Consider the following 16,709-nt stretch of genomic DNA (forward strand, 5'->3'; position numbering starts at 1 on the left):
CTCGCGCAGCGTTCGGGACATTTGCACGACTTGTGTAACACGCTAATCCGGGCAATCGTAAACATGACGAATTATGTAATTTTCGGAGAAAGTATAGGCGAATAATTATTGATGATACATCCGATGACGATCAACTACCAGAGTCCTGGCTTTGGAAAGAAATAAGAAATAGTTCAAAGATCTGGGACTATATGATGACTCCTTGCATAAGAAAGGAAGCCTTATGTCAATTAGGAGGAAGTAGAGGAGAATTTGATATATTTAAGCTAATATTTGATGGCATATTTTGGAACAATATTGTAATCAAAACGAATCAGTATGCAGATCAAGTACAAGAAAATCCACATAGAACACGAGTGTAAAAAGTGTAAAGTTCCGTTACATGTACCAGAATGCATTGAAATGTATCATACCATTACATATTACTAATTTTGTATTTTGGAGTTTTGTATAAATAAATATTTTGTAATACTTGCGTCTACCACAATTATTGCATCAGATTGTAAATTGCGTATCAAATATTCCGTAATATTCGTAATATTCACTTCTGGCCCGATCACCATACGCGGGCTATGCCCGTCATTGTAGATTAAGGGGTTAATTACAAGTGTTTCAAACAGAGTACTTAAATGTGCATTTACCATACACCTGTGATACTAAAACTGCGAAGGAATCTTCCATCGTGTTATTCAACAGCATGCGTTTATTACTTGCTTCGTCTGCTTCTTATGATTGAGAAAATTTGAATATCAGTATACATTTGTAAGAATTATTTACTTAAGAAAAAGAAAACTTGATAAAATCAGTAGAAGAAGCTTTAAGTTACTTCAGAATTGGTGAAAATGTATTATATTAAAAGTTAGTAAGTAATATTTAAAGTAATGAAAAAGTAGTATATAAAAAATATTTTGGCAGAAAAAAATGAAATTCATTGCTGTCTTTTCAAAGGAGTCATGCAGTAGCCCAAGATTTTGGAATAAGTATTAAAAGAAGCTGAAAGTCTTCAAGTTGCGTTATTTTTGGTGGAACGTTTCTTTTACTCAAGTACTATTATTCCTCCGAGCTGTTGGGAAGCGCTGTGTTTTGCACTAACACCACTGTATAACGTTTTATTTTAGGAAACCTCATATTTGTAAAATATTTTGAATAACAGTATCATGAATAAATATTGCTATTTAAGAAACTTTAAATATATGTTGTCATAATTGTACGTCTCCTTTCAGTTAAAAAAGTATTAAATGTTTCTAGCAAAATAGAGCTAAAACACCACACAAGATAAAAATACTTCAATATCTCTACTCTATTATTTAAAATTCACTGGGTGTTAAATACAATTACCTTTATTTAAATTAAGGTTTTATTTCAGCCAGAAAATGTTCTGTGCATCAGTCGCACTGGCAACCGGATCAAACTCATCGATTTCGGCCTCGCCAGGAAGTATGATCCGAAGAAAAAGTTGAAAGTTCTCTTTGGCACGCCAGAGTTCGTGGCTCCAGAAGTTGTTTGCTTCGAAACTATCAGCTATACTACTGATATGTGGAGCGTTGGAGTAATCTGCTATGTTTTGTGAGTTCTTTTTAACTTTCTTAGTATTCTTTTTGTGGCACCTTTATTGGAGAGACATAAGTTTCACAAACATCGAACATGCTTGAATACTGAACAGTTCAAACTTACGCTAACCAAAACGCTTGAAGCAATCTTTTTTTTATTTTTAGTTAACCTCATCTCGAGCTCATCTGCAGCTGAAGGCATGCTTTTCAAATGAAGATTGATTTTTAAATTGATCTTTAATAAGTGCTTCTATTTTCTTTTAAATAAACCATTCAAAATCGCAAATAACCATAGATTATACATAAATAACCATAGACAGATCCTCATTTTTCTCCCAATATTAAACTTAGTTAAAAATGTTCTTAGAGTTTAAGCCTAGTCACTTATTAGTTTTATTTGGAAAACTTACTAAAAGTAAGGGAAACAAATTGCTTTCGATATCATTTAATAAGTTAAATAAAATGCTTTTTTAAATTTCAGATTTTTATTTGTTTTTTTATAAAATCATTGACAGAAGTTTAAAGTCTATCATGCATTTAGTTCGGCTTGAACATTTTGAATGAGGGTCACAAAAAGGTTTACAGCCACTAATACTAACAGCTAAGATTTTGAGCTAATAACATTAAAAATATGTCGCCAAGAATCTAAAATACATGTCATAAAATATGCGATATATTTTGAAGTATCTAAAGTATGTGATTAATTTTGCTTTTTCGCTTTAAATCCGATTTTGATAGAGACTGGCTGTTTACTACCGAGTGATTTTTCTGTTCTGTAAAAGTCATTCTGTAAAATGCGAATATTTCCTAGCCCTATGATGCACATAAATGAGTACCTAATTTACTGTTTACATGAGATGCTGGAAATACTCATCAGCATGGATAAAACATAGCCGAAAGCGATGTTGTGTATTTTTAACACGCTGCGCTTCGCAATTTAAGTAGAATGTAATTTTTTTTTGGTTTCATAATGTGAGCCTTGTTGACACGCATTTTCTTATTGGAAATAAGTAGATTAAAAAAAAATCTGCAGATTTCAATCATGCTGTCGTGTGAGATGTTATATGCAGCAACACTCATTTGGAAGAAGCTGTTTCGGAGGACGTAATCGTTAATTTGGTTGACAGTTTATTTTTGAGGATTTTTTAAGTCAGGTGACATTTGCGCACATGTATGGCTCATAAGCACACCGTACACATTTATTCTCAAATGTAGGGGCATTTCATGAATGTCTCTTGCTTGTGGCTGTTACCCACAAATAAGAGCTAAAGCTATTAATTGACATGATCCACGCTTATTCTCTGCTCAGCATTCGGAAGATGAGCTGCTACGTAAATCGGTGTTTCTCAACCGAGTTTCGCCAATGGAGGCATGAAGTAACTTCCGTGCTTTACTTTCGTAACCCCTATGGATTCAGCAACTATCGTGAATTCATCAAGCATGCACCTGTATGGATTTTTAAGAAATCTCTAGACAGAAACAGATGAACTTAGCATATGAAAACATATTTTTGAGATATTTTTTAAATTAACTTCATATTAGTATGCATATGAGCAATATTTTTGAAATTTTTTAGTAAGATAAAAATAAAATACTGGGGTATTCGCATTTTCAGAAGTGAAATACCGAAAGATCACTTTACGCCGTTGATGAGAGGTTGCTACTTCACATTTATAAGATGCTGCTGCATTAAATCTTCAGGTAGTTCAGTTAGCCAGTTTTATTTCGCTTAAGTGCTGCACTGAAATATTTTAAGCGGTGCAACTATTCCAAGGTAAGACACAAATATCTGATAATAGTAATCAGAGTCTAAAAAGCAAAGAAAATAAGCCTGTAAAGTAATATTAGAAGTACTTATTAATTGTAAAATTTTCTACAACCAATTGATAATGATTTATAAAGAAGAATTCGTGCTATTAGGTTACATATTCTTCGGAGTTTGATATTCGAAAATGTTCAGTTACTAGCGTATGAAGCAAAAGATACTGCTAGAGTTAAAATGTACTTTTCCAGAATAATTTCCATTTAAAAATAAGCTTATACAACATCATGCATTAAATCAAAAGGCAGTTAAATGTATCACAACTGTAATTTCCAAACGTAGTAGAAATTTGTTTTTATAAAGATACTTACGAAAAAAATTATAAAACTCAACACAGACATTTTGCTATAAAATGTATTTGATATCATTAATGTTATTAATAGTAATATCATTAATGTTGTTTTTTAGTGTAAACTTATAATAATTTAAATAACTTATATACCAGAGACGAATAATTTTTATGACAGAATTCATAAATTTAAAAATCAAAACGAGGAATTTTATGACAGTAAAATTATTATGCAGTACAAATTATATTAATACAAAAGAGATAAACGTTACTAACAGATGGATTAGTTAAAAAAAAAGTTTTAGATCTTAAGAGTTACAAATTATAATTATGTGTAACTTTTGAATTTAAAATTGAATTTTGTTTAATGTTTCATAATCAAATAATTATCTCATTCAGAAGAAAAATTCCTCATCTTTCGTATCAAAAGTTATTAATATATACACGCATAAATTCTTCTTCCTTTTTTGATGTAATTAAAAAAGTATTTTAAATTTTTTACGATGTTTTTATTCATGTTGCAGGCTATCTGGATTATCACCTTTTATGGGCGACAGTGATATGGAAACCATGGCGAATGTTACTCGAGCAGAATGGGATTTCGAGGATGAAAGTTTTGATGATATATCCGAAGACGCCAAAGACTTCATTTCCAAACTCCTAATAAAAGACAGACTGTAAGTTGCAATTATATGTCGATGGTTATATTAGTGCAGCGGTATTCAAAGTATGGGTTGCGATCCCATTTGTGGTCGCAAAAGGGGGATCGCAAAGGGGATAAAAATCCTAAATTTAAATTGACTGTGAATGGATTAAGGATGGACGCTCTGATTGGGGCTGCGAAATTGAATTTTGGGGTCGTTTGCATTTTTATGGCATCGCATTGCCATCAAGTTTGAATACCGCTGCATTAGTGAATAGAATAAAATAATTTCATGCAGTTTTACTGAACACAAAATACATTAGCTTTTAGCTTTCCATTGTGCATCTTCTTTTTCGCTTTTAGAAACAGAAATACAGATTAATAAAATTCTCTAATATTTTACTTAAATAAAAGATGCATAACATTAGTTCAACAGGTCTCTCCACCAAGGAATTTAGTTTTTCTTATTATTTGAAACGAAATAATTGAAATATAATCTCTAACATGAATCTGTTGTGAAACAATTCTTGCTATTAGTTAAGCTATCTTTTGTAAATATCAGAATGTGTCCACAGCACTTGAAAGCATATTAAAGAAAACAGCTGTGTCAACTCTGAACCACATTTTGTGCAAAAGTTAGGATTATGATGAAATTTACTCTTTGCATATAATACGATATCCAGTCATGTATTTTTTTGAGCACATGCAATCCCCCTGTGCACCACAGATGTACAACACGGGGGTTACAAAAGTAAGCTAATTTAAGCATTAAATACTGCATGCATAAATAAAACGAATAAAAACAGAGAACAACAGTCTAGGGTTTAATCCTAGTATCCGGTGCACACGGGATTTGGCTACTTTTGGCGACTTTGATGATGAGCAGTAAAAACTGGACATATACGATGAGTAGTAAACGGGTCATTCGAAAAATATATACAGTTATGCATAGTATATACTATGTATACACAATGTATATACACTATAGTATATATATAGACGTTCTTTGGATCATGTTTGGTGTTGGCGATAATTTTCAAAATCGCGCCAAGGCTGCACCGTATACTAGGATTTTACCCAGTCTAGACTTCACAAAAACAGATAAATTCACTAGTCAGGTCTCGCCAAGCTTTTCCAAATTGTTCTGCAAGCATAATCTAGGGTCCTCGAAGGTATTAAAAGAAAAAAAATAAATGTATCACACCTTGAGGTACTTTGAATACTCATCTGACTCATTACCTGAACCTTGGTCCTTCTAGAGATATGTTCGTCATACAAAGAACTCCCAGCTGCGGTATTTCTATGTCCCTCTTCATTGAATTTACACATAAAGAAACCCCACTATACATTGCTATTTCAGTCGTACGCAAAACCATATTATTTTCTCCAAATTCTCACACACGCACACCAACCTCTTCTTCCCTCGGCCAACCAGTCCTCCCCAGCTTCTTCCGTCACTTTCTCCTCAAGTTCTTTCGTTTCGCCGAAGACACAAATTCTTGAAAAGTGTCCGCAGAAAAAGGAACTTTACAACTCATAAATTATTTGATCTTAGATTGCAACGAAACAGGTAACTTGCAAATTTACAGTGATCAGATTAAAAACTGAGATACTTTAATAAAGAAGAAATACTCTGAATGCAGTCTATGGTATATAGAAGAAAAGAATCTTTGGGTGCCCCCAGCGTTAAAAGATAAAATACATTCTCCATTCCACTTAGGTAAAAGCTTCGTATAATAAAAGGATTTCCAGTAAATCTTTGAATGCTAATATTAATACCGATGGCTAAATCTGAAGCATCTTTAGCTAGGAAGTCAGCTTTTACGTTTCCATAGAATCCATGATGACCATGCCCATTTGCAAAACGTTACATCAATTTCCCTATTTTTAAGCGAACTAACAGCTAACAGAATTACTAGCTTGTAGCTGTTGGTAATACTGATCAAAAGGCGAAGAGAAGAAAACGAATTATGTAAGGTACCTCTAGGATGTTGTCCCATTATCCTTGATCTACTTGACGACAGCATACGAACGGCCGAGTGGTAAAGTCGCTGAACATTGCTAATTCGGTTCGAGGTTCGAATCCAACGAACTATCTTTCTGCATTGCCATTTTCATGGATTTCCCCATGTGTAACGTGTATACGAGATGTTATCCCTTAAAAAGCCCTCCTCGAAAGCATCCGTCCCCTTAGGCAGGTAGTTCTCGAGTGCTTTGCCATAATCGAATAAACCAAATCACTTGACTGCAAAATAAATACAAAAAAGTTACGCTTGAAAAGCTTTTTATTAATTTCGAATGCGTTGTTTAAAATAGCAAACCTCAGATTGGTCTTCGAAAGGAACAAGTCCTAGACGAACCTTATTTTTTATTTGATTGTCATCTGTAAAGCAAATCATATGAAAACACTTATCGATAGTCTTTCAATAGTCAATTATAAAACCGCAGAAATTTATGGGCTCTAAAGTATCTCAAAGACGTAACTGGAGATTGGAGAAGGGGACATTTCTATTTAAACAGTTTTCCAGCATATCAGTTGCCACTTCCTCGGAAATATTATTCTTATATTCACTTTCGAAATCAGTTTTCTGTAAGATCAAAAGTAGTCTCATAACTTAATGTTCTATAACCAATAATAATACGAAGAATTCTCCGTTGAATCTTTCTCAGAATTCTTTTGTTAATTTTCTTTTCAAGTACGACAGCCGTATGAAATGAAAGACACAGTTTTCTGCTTACCCATCAGTTTCTTGGCTTCATAGCTTACTCTAAAAGTATTTTTGGTAATTCGGTGAAACTCATTAATAATTTTTTTTCACATTTAGAAAGGAATTTTGGTCATACATTAAACTTGCAATAAAACAAGCAAGTTGCACGTTGACATAAAAATTTTAAATGCTTTTTTTCTACTTCATATTACTTCATTTAATTCAATCAGTACAGTTAAGTAACTTAACATTCAACGTTTATTATCTCCAATTAAAAAAAAAAAACATGTAATTCAAAGCATATGTTTTGTTCGCTTTATACGAAAGAGTGCAAAACATGCAATCGAGTTAGACTTTTCAAATGTCTGAAAGATTAGACCCTTTTTAATACACGTTTAATACTAAATACAAGTTTTTGCAGTCTTTGAATCTTTTGCAAAGTAAGACTTTAAAATTCAAACATCATGTTTCTGATATACGTCACATTTCGCTTAAAATAAGCACTGAAGTGATGATTCATGATTCTGTTGTACACGCTGGAATTTTCAATCTTTATCCTTTATTGTTTTGAAACATTTTCTGTTTTACTGTGTTATGTGAAAGACCATGTACGAGATTCTACTAAGAAGTTTATAACGTTATCATAATGCAGATATCCATAAAGCAATGGCAACAGCCCATCAGCACCCGAGATTTCCAGATTCAGTCCCAAGCAAATAAGCTGGCTGCTTTTGTAACATGATTTTAGGCCAGTTTCTTTTAGAAAGTTCTCTATGATACACCTTGCTAATCTGGAGATATATCGCGTCCTTTTGCGTAATCAGTTAACCAGCCAGTGGTTATCAACATCTTTACACACTAAGGTCAGTTTAAGAAGTATGTTGACTCAAAAAAGCAGTAAAATATCGCTCTTTTTTCCCATTTCAAATTATTTCTCTAAATAGTTATGCAGACAGAATAATACGGAGCGTAAATGCAAAATTATACTCATAAAGACAATAAAATGTCGTTTTGAGCACATTTATCGAATTAAATTTATGGCTCTTAGTGTTAAGTCATCAAATGAAGTATAAGTTATCAAGAACACCGTGGGTGCTAATTCGAAGAAATAAAGACACACCAAATGGCAGAGCCACTGAAGGATGATAGTTCAAGCTGGGCTCAAATTCCTAAGAACGGGTTGGCACGGGTGATTTTGGAACTTTTCTCCTCTGTAACATGAATATGAGCTAGTTCCCCTTTAAAATTCTCCACGAAAATGACCTTCCTTAGGCAGATAGCCCTGGTATGTATATTTCTTCAGGCAAATAGATGTATATTTCCTCAGAAAATATAACAAGCATATATTATGAGGGAAATATTATTCTTTTTATTGTGCATATAAGCTGCCTTTGTCATATAATTCCAAGTGGTCTAAAATTCTATGCTTGCTTCTGTTCATGGTCACATAGATGCTTCCGGTTGTCTATGTAGTAGTCTTCATTAATGCTTTTCCTAATGCAATGAATACTTGGAGAAAAATTCATATGTGGTTGACAAAAAGAATTAAAAGTAATATACACTACTTTTGACTTTCCTTACATTGTTTCATGCTAGAAGGCGGCAAATATTTAAATTGCGAGAGTTTTGTATGTTTCACAAATAAAAAGCAGTTTCTCTTTCTCCATAAATACGTGTTTCAGAAAACGTGCTGTGATTACAGTACCTTTAAAACCTTGGAAAATTCGCAATTTTGTTCCTTTTTGCTGCATGAAAACATTTGGCAAGCATTTCAACAATGGCAGAATTACTGGGATCGCTGGTATCAGCCTCTAAAGATGAATACTTGGCAATCTATATTTCCTGTAAAATTTTGTGTTAGTATAAACTTTTTTATAGACCACGTCAAAATTTGTCTGTGGAAATTCATTTCACAATGCTAAAGAATCAATACAGTCTATTTATTGGCTTCTTGAAGCCTGGCGGGTGCTATAAGGTAGAAGCCAGATATGTGGATGTCTGGGAATTTGGATGAAGCATGTGGCCCGCATAGTTCACGCTGCTTCCTCGATTACGTGCAGCATGCTTCAATTTGAAGCAAGAAGATGGTTGGGGTTCCTACAGTTCTCCCCCCCCCTCTGTTTTTGAAATTATTACTTCTTTTTGTTAATCCTCGAATGAAGAGGAAAGTCAGTATGAGGAAATTTGGTGTAACCGAAGTTATCAGAAACAGGCCCATGTTTTGAGGAACTGCATGATTTTTCATGAGGCGTTTCGTCATTGTCATATTTTTTTCAATCGTTGATTCAATTCTTACAATAGCTATAGTGAGGGTTATAATGGCCATTAAAATTTCAAAGTAAACTAACACATTTTAAATAACCAGCTTAAAAATATAATCGCGGAGTACCTTGCTACTAGTAACATATTACATCTTCAGTGGGCATCAGCAGCTACAATATAGAAAAAGGTTTTATATTAGACGTGATGTAAATGGTTTGATAAAGTACAACTCGCATATTAAGAAATTATTTAAACGGTGATTATGCAGAATAACTTGATTTTTATGTCTCTTATGAGCGATCATAATTAATTTCAGTTTATAAATGTAGTATAAACAACTGATCGCAAAGTTTATTTACTCTGAAAATTCTAGTGGACTTTGTTAGTAAATAAAATTCTTGTACTCAGAAAAGATCCGTAAACCTGTTGAAAAAAAGTGTAAAATATTCCGGTTTTGGTTTAAGACTGGAAATTTTCGTGACCGTAAGTTTGACCTTGAAGATATATATTCTTAATATGAGAAACCTCGTGCTTCGACCTGATTTAATTTAAAACTAATGTTGAAATATTTTCGTTTACTGACATAGAATAAAAAAATAATTAGTAACTTCCTTTTATTCTCATAAAAATCTTTCATTAATAATTCTATTTTTTATTACATTTCTGGTTCGTCATTCAACCAATCAACTGTCAGACACCAAATAAGAATATGAGATCACATACTTATTGTTAAAAGATAAAAACATGATTAAGTTCAAAGTTTTTTCTTTTATTAATACGATGATTTTGTATTACAGGAAACGTCTGAACGCTACACAAGCATTACAACATTCATGGCTCAGGGTAAGTGTTGAAAACCGTAGCTTTTCCTAATGTCATTCATTGTTTGAAAAAGAAAATGTTATCTTAATGTTATCTTGTTATTTTTATCATGGAAACTTTGCGTTCAAATTTAAAAATGACTGGAGTTTAGATTGAAAATGTAAATTAAAAAATGGCAGTCACTTATTTAAAAATAAAATGCATATCTTTTAACGAGGGAAGGGGGGACTGGTAAATTCTGAACCGCGAAACTAATTGTTTAGATAAAAATGACTGCATTTCAAGTACAAAATCTAAGTAAAATAAAGTAAAACTAAAAAATAATTTCATTCCTTTTCTGTTATGGCGGGTTAAAGCATTTGTTTAACATGAAACTGAAAAATCAAAAGCAAAATATTTACCTGGATGAAAAGTCTGTAGTAGTCAATGATATTTTCCTCAGTTTAAAATCCTCTTGGTAACAATTTTTGCTTTCTTCAGCTGTAGAGACATTAAGTATTTTTGAAGCATGAGAAGTGAAAAATGAGTGATTCCCTCGCCGGGATTCGAACCACGCACCTCTCGAATACGCTCCGATTGTGCTGACCACTACACCCCGAAGGCATGCTAAGAAGGTAGAGGTTCGAGTCCCGGCTAGGACATTGCTCATTTTTCACTTTTCCTGATTCAAAAATACCTAATGTCTCTACAGTGGCGCTCGAACTAAAAAACGTGGTGAATGATTATTCTCCACTACTAGGATTTGGCATTTGGCTTCCCTAATCCTCAGTCGCCCTTTAAAAGGGGAAGTATATAAGGTATTTCTTCCGCCTTCTTAGCATGCATTCGTGGTGTGATGGTCAGCACTCTCGGTGCGTATTCGAGAGGTTCGCTGTTCAAGTCCCGGTAAGGGCATTGCTCATTTTACATCTTTCCTGCTTTAAAATAACCTAATGACTCTACACAGCTATCCGTAACTCTTTCTTTAAACCAGTGGATTTTAACCTTTTCTGTGCGTCGTATTCGCGGGAAAATTTTGATTACTGTTCACCCGCTGCAGTTCCTACAACGTGTATTCGCGCTGAACAAAGTATATCAAATGAATCGCAATTTTTATTCAAGGACTCTAGTTACAGTTTATCGCTCAAGGTAAGAATTCTGCACTAAAGAAAAAATATTTTCACAATGTATTCAGTTATCTGATGGAGAAATAAAAGTTACGTATTATAAAAATTATTATATATTTAATATGCCCTGCAAATTGTATTAATTTAAGAACAATAATCCTGAGAATATATAAAGCAATATTAGTCATTTTAAGTAGATAATAATTATAATTCATCGCAAATTTTATATGTGTGAGTGTTTTGCTGTCAAGAATCTCATTCTTATCACTTTTCTTTTAAAATTTTTTGTAAATCCTTTTCTATTTCAGAGGGATAAAAAGAAACAAGAAACTACTATTGACAAGAAGAAACTGAAGAAATTCGTCATTCGTAGGCGTTGGCAGGTAAGAAATACTTGAGTTATTAGACATCCGTACATGAAATAAGGATAATTCAGGTATAATTAAAGGAAACTGAGAACTCAGTTATGTAATTCAATAGGTTATATAAATTTCTTGTCAAACACTGTTGAGTATTGCATTTTCTGACTTGACATTCAGTAGATGATATTACTCAGTACTCACTCTGATAGTACTCAATGATGAATTTATAGTTTGTATTCAGTATTCAAAATGCTACGAACATTTTTGTTAAACTGAGAGACGGTCCTTCGATATTTACCTAATTATCCAGCAGTGATAGATTCTTCGTCTATTTTTATTTTTATTTTTTTATTTTTATTAAGTAAGGAGAAGGGATTATCAAATGTTATCCTATGAATGTCAACTTCAGCTGAAATTTTAGTTAAATAACTAGAAATAATTAAAATCTTTAGACTGTAAGATCTGTTCCTCTTCGCTTTCGTAAAGTTAACGTGATCTTACTTGAAAACCTGGCGACTTCTCGCACAGGCGTAATAATTACCAGCACAGACGAAGAGTAAAACAAACCTTTTATTATTCGTCAAACTCTTAACATAAATGCACGTACTTTTTGTTTACAGTAACACCAACTACTTGCGGTGGGAACTCCAGAATAATTCAACAGTAATTTCAAACACGAGTAGTAGTGCGGAACTAACTATTTAGTTTAAGGCTAATTAGGCTGATTCAATAACCTAATTGGCGCTGGACTTAATAAGTGGCCACAAGGCGTATCTGCAACTCAGCGTAACAGCAGCAAGGACATAATATTAACGTATGCTAGCTGATTAGCGAAATCACGCTCTGAAAAGTATTACTTTCATCTGATTTTATATTAACTTTACTTAACTTAAAATATGCAGAAAATTCTTGGCGATGAACTGCGAGGGGAAGTTGAGGACTTCAGGAAAGATTACAAAAATTTGAATGATCGGTTAATCGAACTAAGGAAAACCCTACAAAACTACTTAAAGGGTTTTTGATGGTCTGGATGTTTTAGGTAAATAAAGCTGTTGCCTCAACATATGTTACTTATGAAAAATATCTTTGCTTGTCAATGATTTATCCTGAAATTTGAATGCATCAGTATTATAATATTTGCATCTAATCAGTTATAAGTATAAATTAGGAGGAAAGAAATATCATTTTAATGACTCAGTGGAAAGAATATATGTCTGTAAAACTCTGAGAGCTCACAGCCAGAACAGAAAATTTAGATATTGTAGTTGAATACATATTTATTATGTACAGGAGATGATAGAAATAATAACATACGTAATACAATAGTGCGATGCTGGGCCAGAAACTGCTTTGAGTGCAGCCTCGTAATTTGAGTGGAATGGAAGCAAACAAATCAAGATATTTGAATATCATGTCAAAAGAGAAAGCTGGTCTAACATTTGAAATGATTTTGGATGATTCGATCAACAGAGATAAATTCTTCAAAGTTTAAAATCTTTTGACAAAAATTTTAGAAAGAAAGTAAAAACTATTTTTTAGTTAAATAGAAAGTGAATGATAAAGATTATCATTAATTAATGTGTTTTAATCAATGTAGAAGCATTAATAAAAAAACGTTTTTTTTTAATGTTTGCTTTTAGTTTCACTATTATACCCATTCATGTGAAAAAAGCAATGTGCGGCCTTTTTGTTTGCAGTCCAAATGCTTCCTAGCTATGCGAAACTGTAAAGAAAGAGAAAAGAAAAAATTTCATAAGTTTAATATAAAAAATTAAATATAAAATTCATTATTCAGGGAAAATGTTTGCTATGAAGCATTAAAAAGGATATTAAAATACTTCAATATTAGAAATTTTAAAACTGTCGAGAATAAATACAAATTTATATAACAGGACTTCCTTTTTAAACATCCCATTTTTATCAGTGCTTTATTTAAATCGGAATAATTTGAAATTAACTTGATTGCTTGATTTATCACTATCATTGACTTACACATATCTAAAACAATTCTTCGGGCATAAAATTTATTTTAAAAATGGTTTTGTTACAAATTCCTCTATTTATTTATTTCCAGAAAGCAGTCAATGCTCTTATTGCTTTGATAAGAATGGGAGCTACGATATAGTGGAGCGAGTTTTGTAGAAAGGTAAAATTATTTATTAATTTTTTAATAATGTTAAATGTCACTAAATTTAAGTATTCATCTGTGTCCAAAAATAACCAATATGTTTCATATGTTTCCGTTATTCCTATCTGTAAGTGAGAATTTCTGTGCTGTTCATTTATCTGTAGTTATGATACGAATTATTCACATTCTTATACAAGTATTTAATATTTTATATAAATCCTAAGCTTTATTACACCCCTTTTTCAAAAGTTCGCGAAAACGTCATGCCACAGGCGTAAAACAGGCGTAAACTGAGTTTGGCTATTAGAAAGAGTTGGCATACTCTCTTGAGAAGAAATGTATAATATGACGTCATCCAGAAAACTGAAGTTTATGATGTAATGAAAAAGCGTTAAATCATTTTTAGACCTGTCGGCTCGATGTTGTATTTTGTGCAGAGCAGCTTATATTTTTTTTTATGTCATGACACAATCACCTTATTTGCCTGATTGCTCATCCTCTGATTTTTAGCTGATCTCTCTTCTCAAATTGGTTCTTAGAGGATCATCTTCAGACAATTCAGATTATCCAAAACTGCGCGAAGATAGGTACCAAATGAGGCATTCTTCCGCTTCTGAGAATAACCCCCCCCCGCCGGAGCTCTTTAATAAGTGAGTTTGTTCCAGTGAATATTACTTGTTACGTAATGAGGTAATGAATTTTTGGCTGTTCTAGTAGAATTAGCTTACGAGTATTGTCCGTCAATTTTTGAACATAATTCTTATAAGATAATATAAGAGATTCTCATTTGAATCAGTATATTATATAATTGCTTTATGTTAGTTTACTCGATAACGTATGAGTGTATATTTGTCCTATTTTCAAAATATTTTGTATGAGCGAAAATTATAGCGTTTTACATTGAAAGAATTAAGTTATATTGTGAGAGAATACATAAACTGGCCTTCAGTTTACAATGTATTCTAATGTACATTATCAACTGCCTTTTATTGTGTAACTTTCCTATTGTAGAATGCTTTTGCTCTGCTGCGGGAAAGATTTTGTAATCCGCCGCGAAAATTCTCTGCATTTTCATCCTCATGTTCCTGAAGATAATTGTATACCGACCGAAGGTATTCTTTTGGAATAACAGCATTAGACATATTTCTGTCGTCTTTGGTTCGTGTATCCTAGATCAGACTCATATAAAAGACTGAATCTGCTACGCTCATTTTGGGTCTTCAATATTTTCTGCCCGTCTGATCACATGAAGTAGGAATCGTTCCCCGCGCTAGCTTGTTCTAGATACTACTCTAGACAATTCCATTTCCCCTTGCCATCAATTAATGAGCACAAGAAAACGTTTCCAGTGTCAAAAGTGTTAACAAAATAAAAGGAAGAAATTTTTGTATATATCCCATACAACTGAAATATATTGGTGAGAAGAATAAAATGACTAAAAATTAACATCATACAAGTATATAAAAATGTTGCTAAATATTAATTAAAATATAAAACTATTATTTTTTCTTTCTATCCAACTAGGTCCCGCCCCTTTGGAAAATCGGAGAATGACTGCCATGTATACCATTGCCACTCATTCCCTTCCTTTGGTTTCCTGTTTGCAACTGTCTCGCACTGAGGGTATTCATTGCATCAAAATGACACCGTCCGAAACCTCACTGCGAAACTAGAAAATTATTTTATCAGAAAAATAAATAAATATCCAGATTCGCGGCTGTTATAAAAGCTCGGCCTACGCATGGATGGACCATCTTATTCTTAATACAAGATGACTGTATCAAAAATCTTTGTAGAAGTTATCTACAGACCGAAGGATTATGAAGAGTTCCCCGAGGAAAATTATTGAAACAAAGTTTATGATCAGCTACACTTTGACATTCTTTTATTTTTAATCAGAAAGATGGTGCTCACTGTGTTTTAAGAGGATAGAGAATTCAGGAAAGATTTTATAGACAATAAACTTTCATTACTTTTAGACCGGAAATTCTGATGTACTTCGAGAGAAAACATTTCCTACACTACCAAATACATTTCTTAAATTATTCACTCCCACTCGGGGATTTTGATGCTTTTAATGCATAAACCGCTTTCTCTCCTGAAAACGCTTCCAGAGCTATAACTACAAAGTTTCAATGTTTACTACATTTTTCGTGTATGTAACTACTGGAGATCCACACATTTATTTACTTAAAGAATGTATTAAATGTTTCCTTTTCTGCCCATTCCATCGACAATGACTTCGGAAAGTTTATATGCGTAAAAAGAATTACAGCCTTCACATTTTTTGTTCTTTCCTTTTAAATTGCCATCTTTCCTATTTTGAATCTCGCTATCTGATTCAAATTAGAATTGTCTAATGTCTATATATATAACAATGCTTTTCATTTCTGTTCAACTACTGTATTTAAAATGTTTAAGTTTTTAATTACTGATTTTAAAAATAAAGAAAACTATCACCGCTTGTACATTTTATTTACTATTAGGCAGTTTAATGTACTCTTGTTACCATTTCTAAACCAAAAAACATTCAATTTAAAATTTCAATTAGATTTCTGAATACTTAGGATTCATGTATTAAATTAACTATTAAAAGAATAGTGAGAAATGCAGAAGTTGAAGTTAATCTCCTTTTACTCAGGGTTTTATTCTTGCTAAATGTTGTATTTGTTAGTAACTGAAAGCTGATTAAAAGACGTACGCGTTGAATATGTGCGAAAAAATATCTCTGCAACGTACATAATTTTAGATAAAACTTTCTTGAGTAGATATACTGGATACATACATTGGCTTCGGAAAGTTAAGCACGAGAAGGTAAAACCAACAAAAATGTAAAAGTGAAACACTTATTAACACCAAATTGCACATGAAGGGCTTATGCATGACAGAAAGCAAGCCTTATACATAAAGATAGATTGATTGGATTATTTAATTATGGCAAAGCACACGAGGGCTATCTGCTTAAAGGGAGGGATGCCTTCGTGGAGGACTTTCTAAGGGAAACTGGCTCGTATACA

At 32.7% G+C, this 16,709-nt stretch overlaps 1 protein-coding gene across 1 annotated transcript in view; it reads left to right on the forward strand.

Moving 5' to 3' along the window:
• The window catches only part of LOC118199509 (myosin light chain kinase, smooth muscle-like), a 127,525-nt gene extending 111,369 nt beyond the window's left edge, over window positions 1-16,156 (forward strand). Inside the window, exons 6-11 of the mRNA XM_085808502.1 lie at window positions 1,367-1,566; window positions 4,186-4,338; window positions 10,072-10,117; window positions 11,511-11,585; window positions 13,639-13,710; window positions 15,217-16,156. Of these exons, the coding sequence (XP_085664628.1) occupies window positions 1,367-1,566; window positions 4,186-4,338; window positions 10,072-10,117; window positions 11,511-11,585; window positions 13,639-13,689 (525 nt within the window). The 3' untranslated portion in view covers window positions 13,690-13,710; window positions 15,217-16,156. The remainder of the gene's footprint in view (window positions 1-1,366; window positions 1,567-4,185; window positions 4,339-10,071; window positions 10,118-11,510; window positions 11,586-13,638; window positions 13,711-15,216) is intronic.
• The last annotated feature ends 553 nt before the right edge of the window (window positions 16,157-16,709 follow it).

The sequence above is a fragment of the Stegodyphus dumicola genome, chromosome X1 (genome assembly GCF_044657685.1).
Source record: "Stegodyphus dumicola isolate Sdum_Otavi_A_Nest chromosome X1, ASM4465768v1".
In the NCBI taxonomy this organism is placed as follows: domain Eukaryota; kingdom Metazoa; phylum Arthropoda; class Arachnida; order Araneae; family Eresidae; genus Stegodyphus; species Stegodyphus dumicola.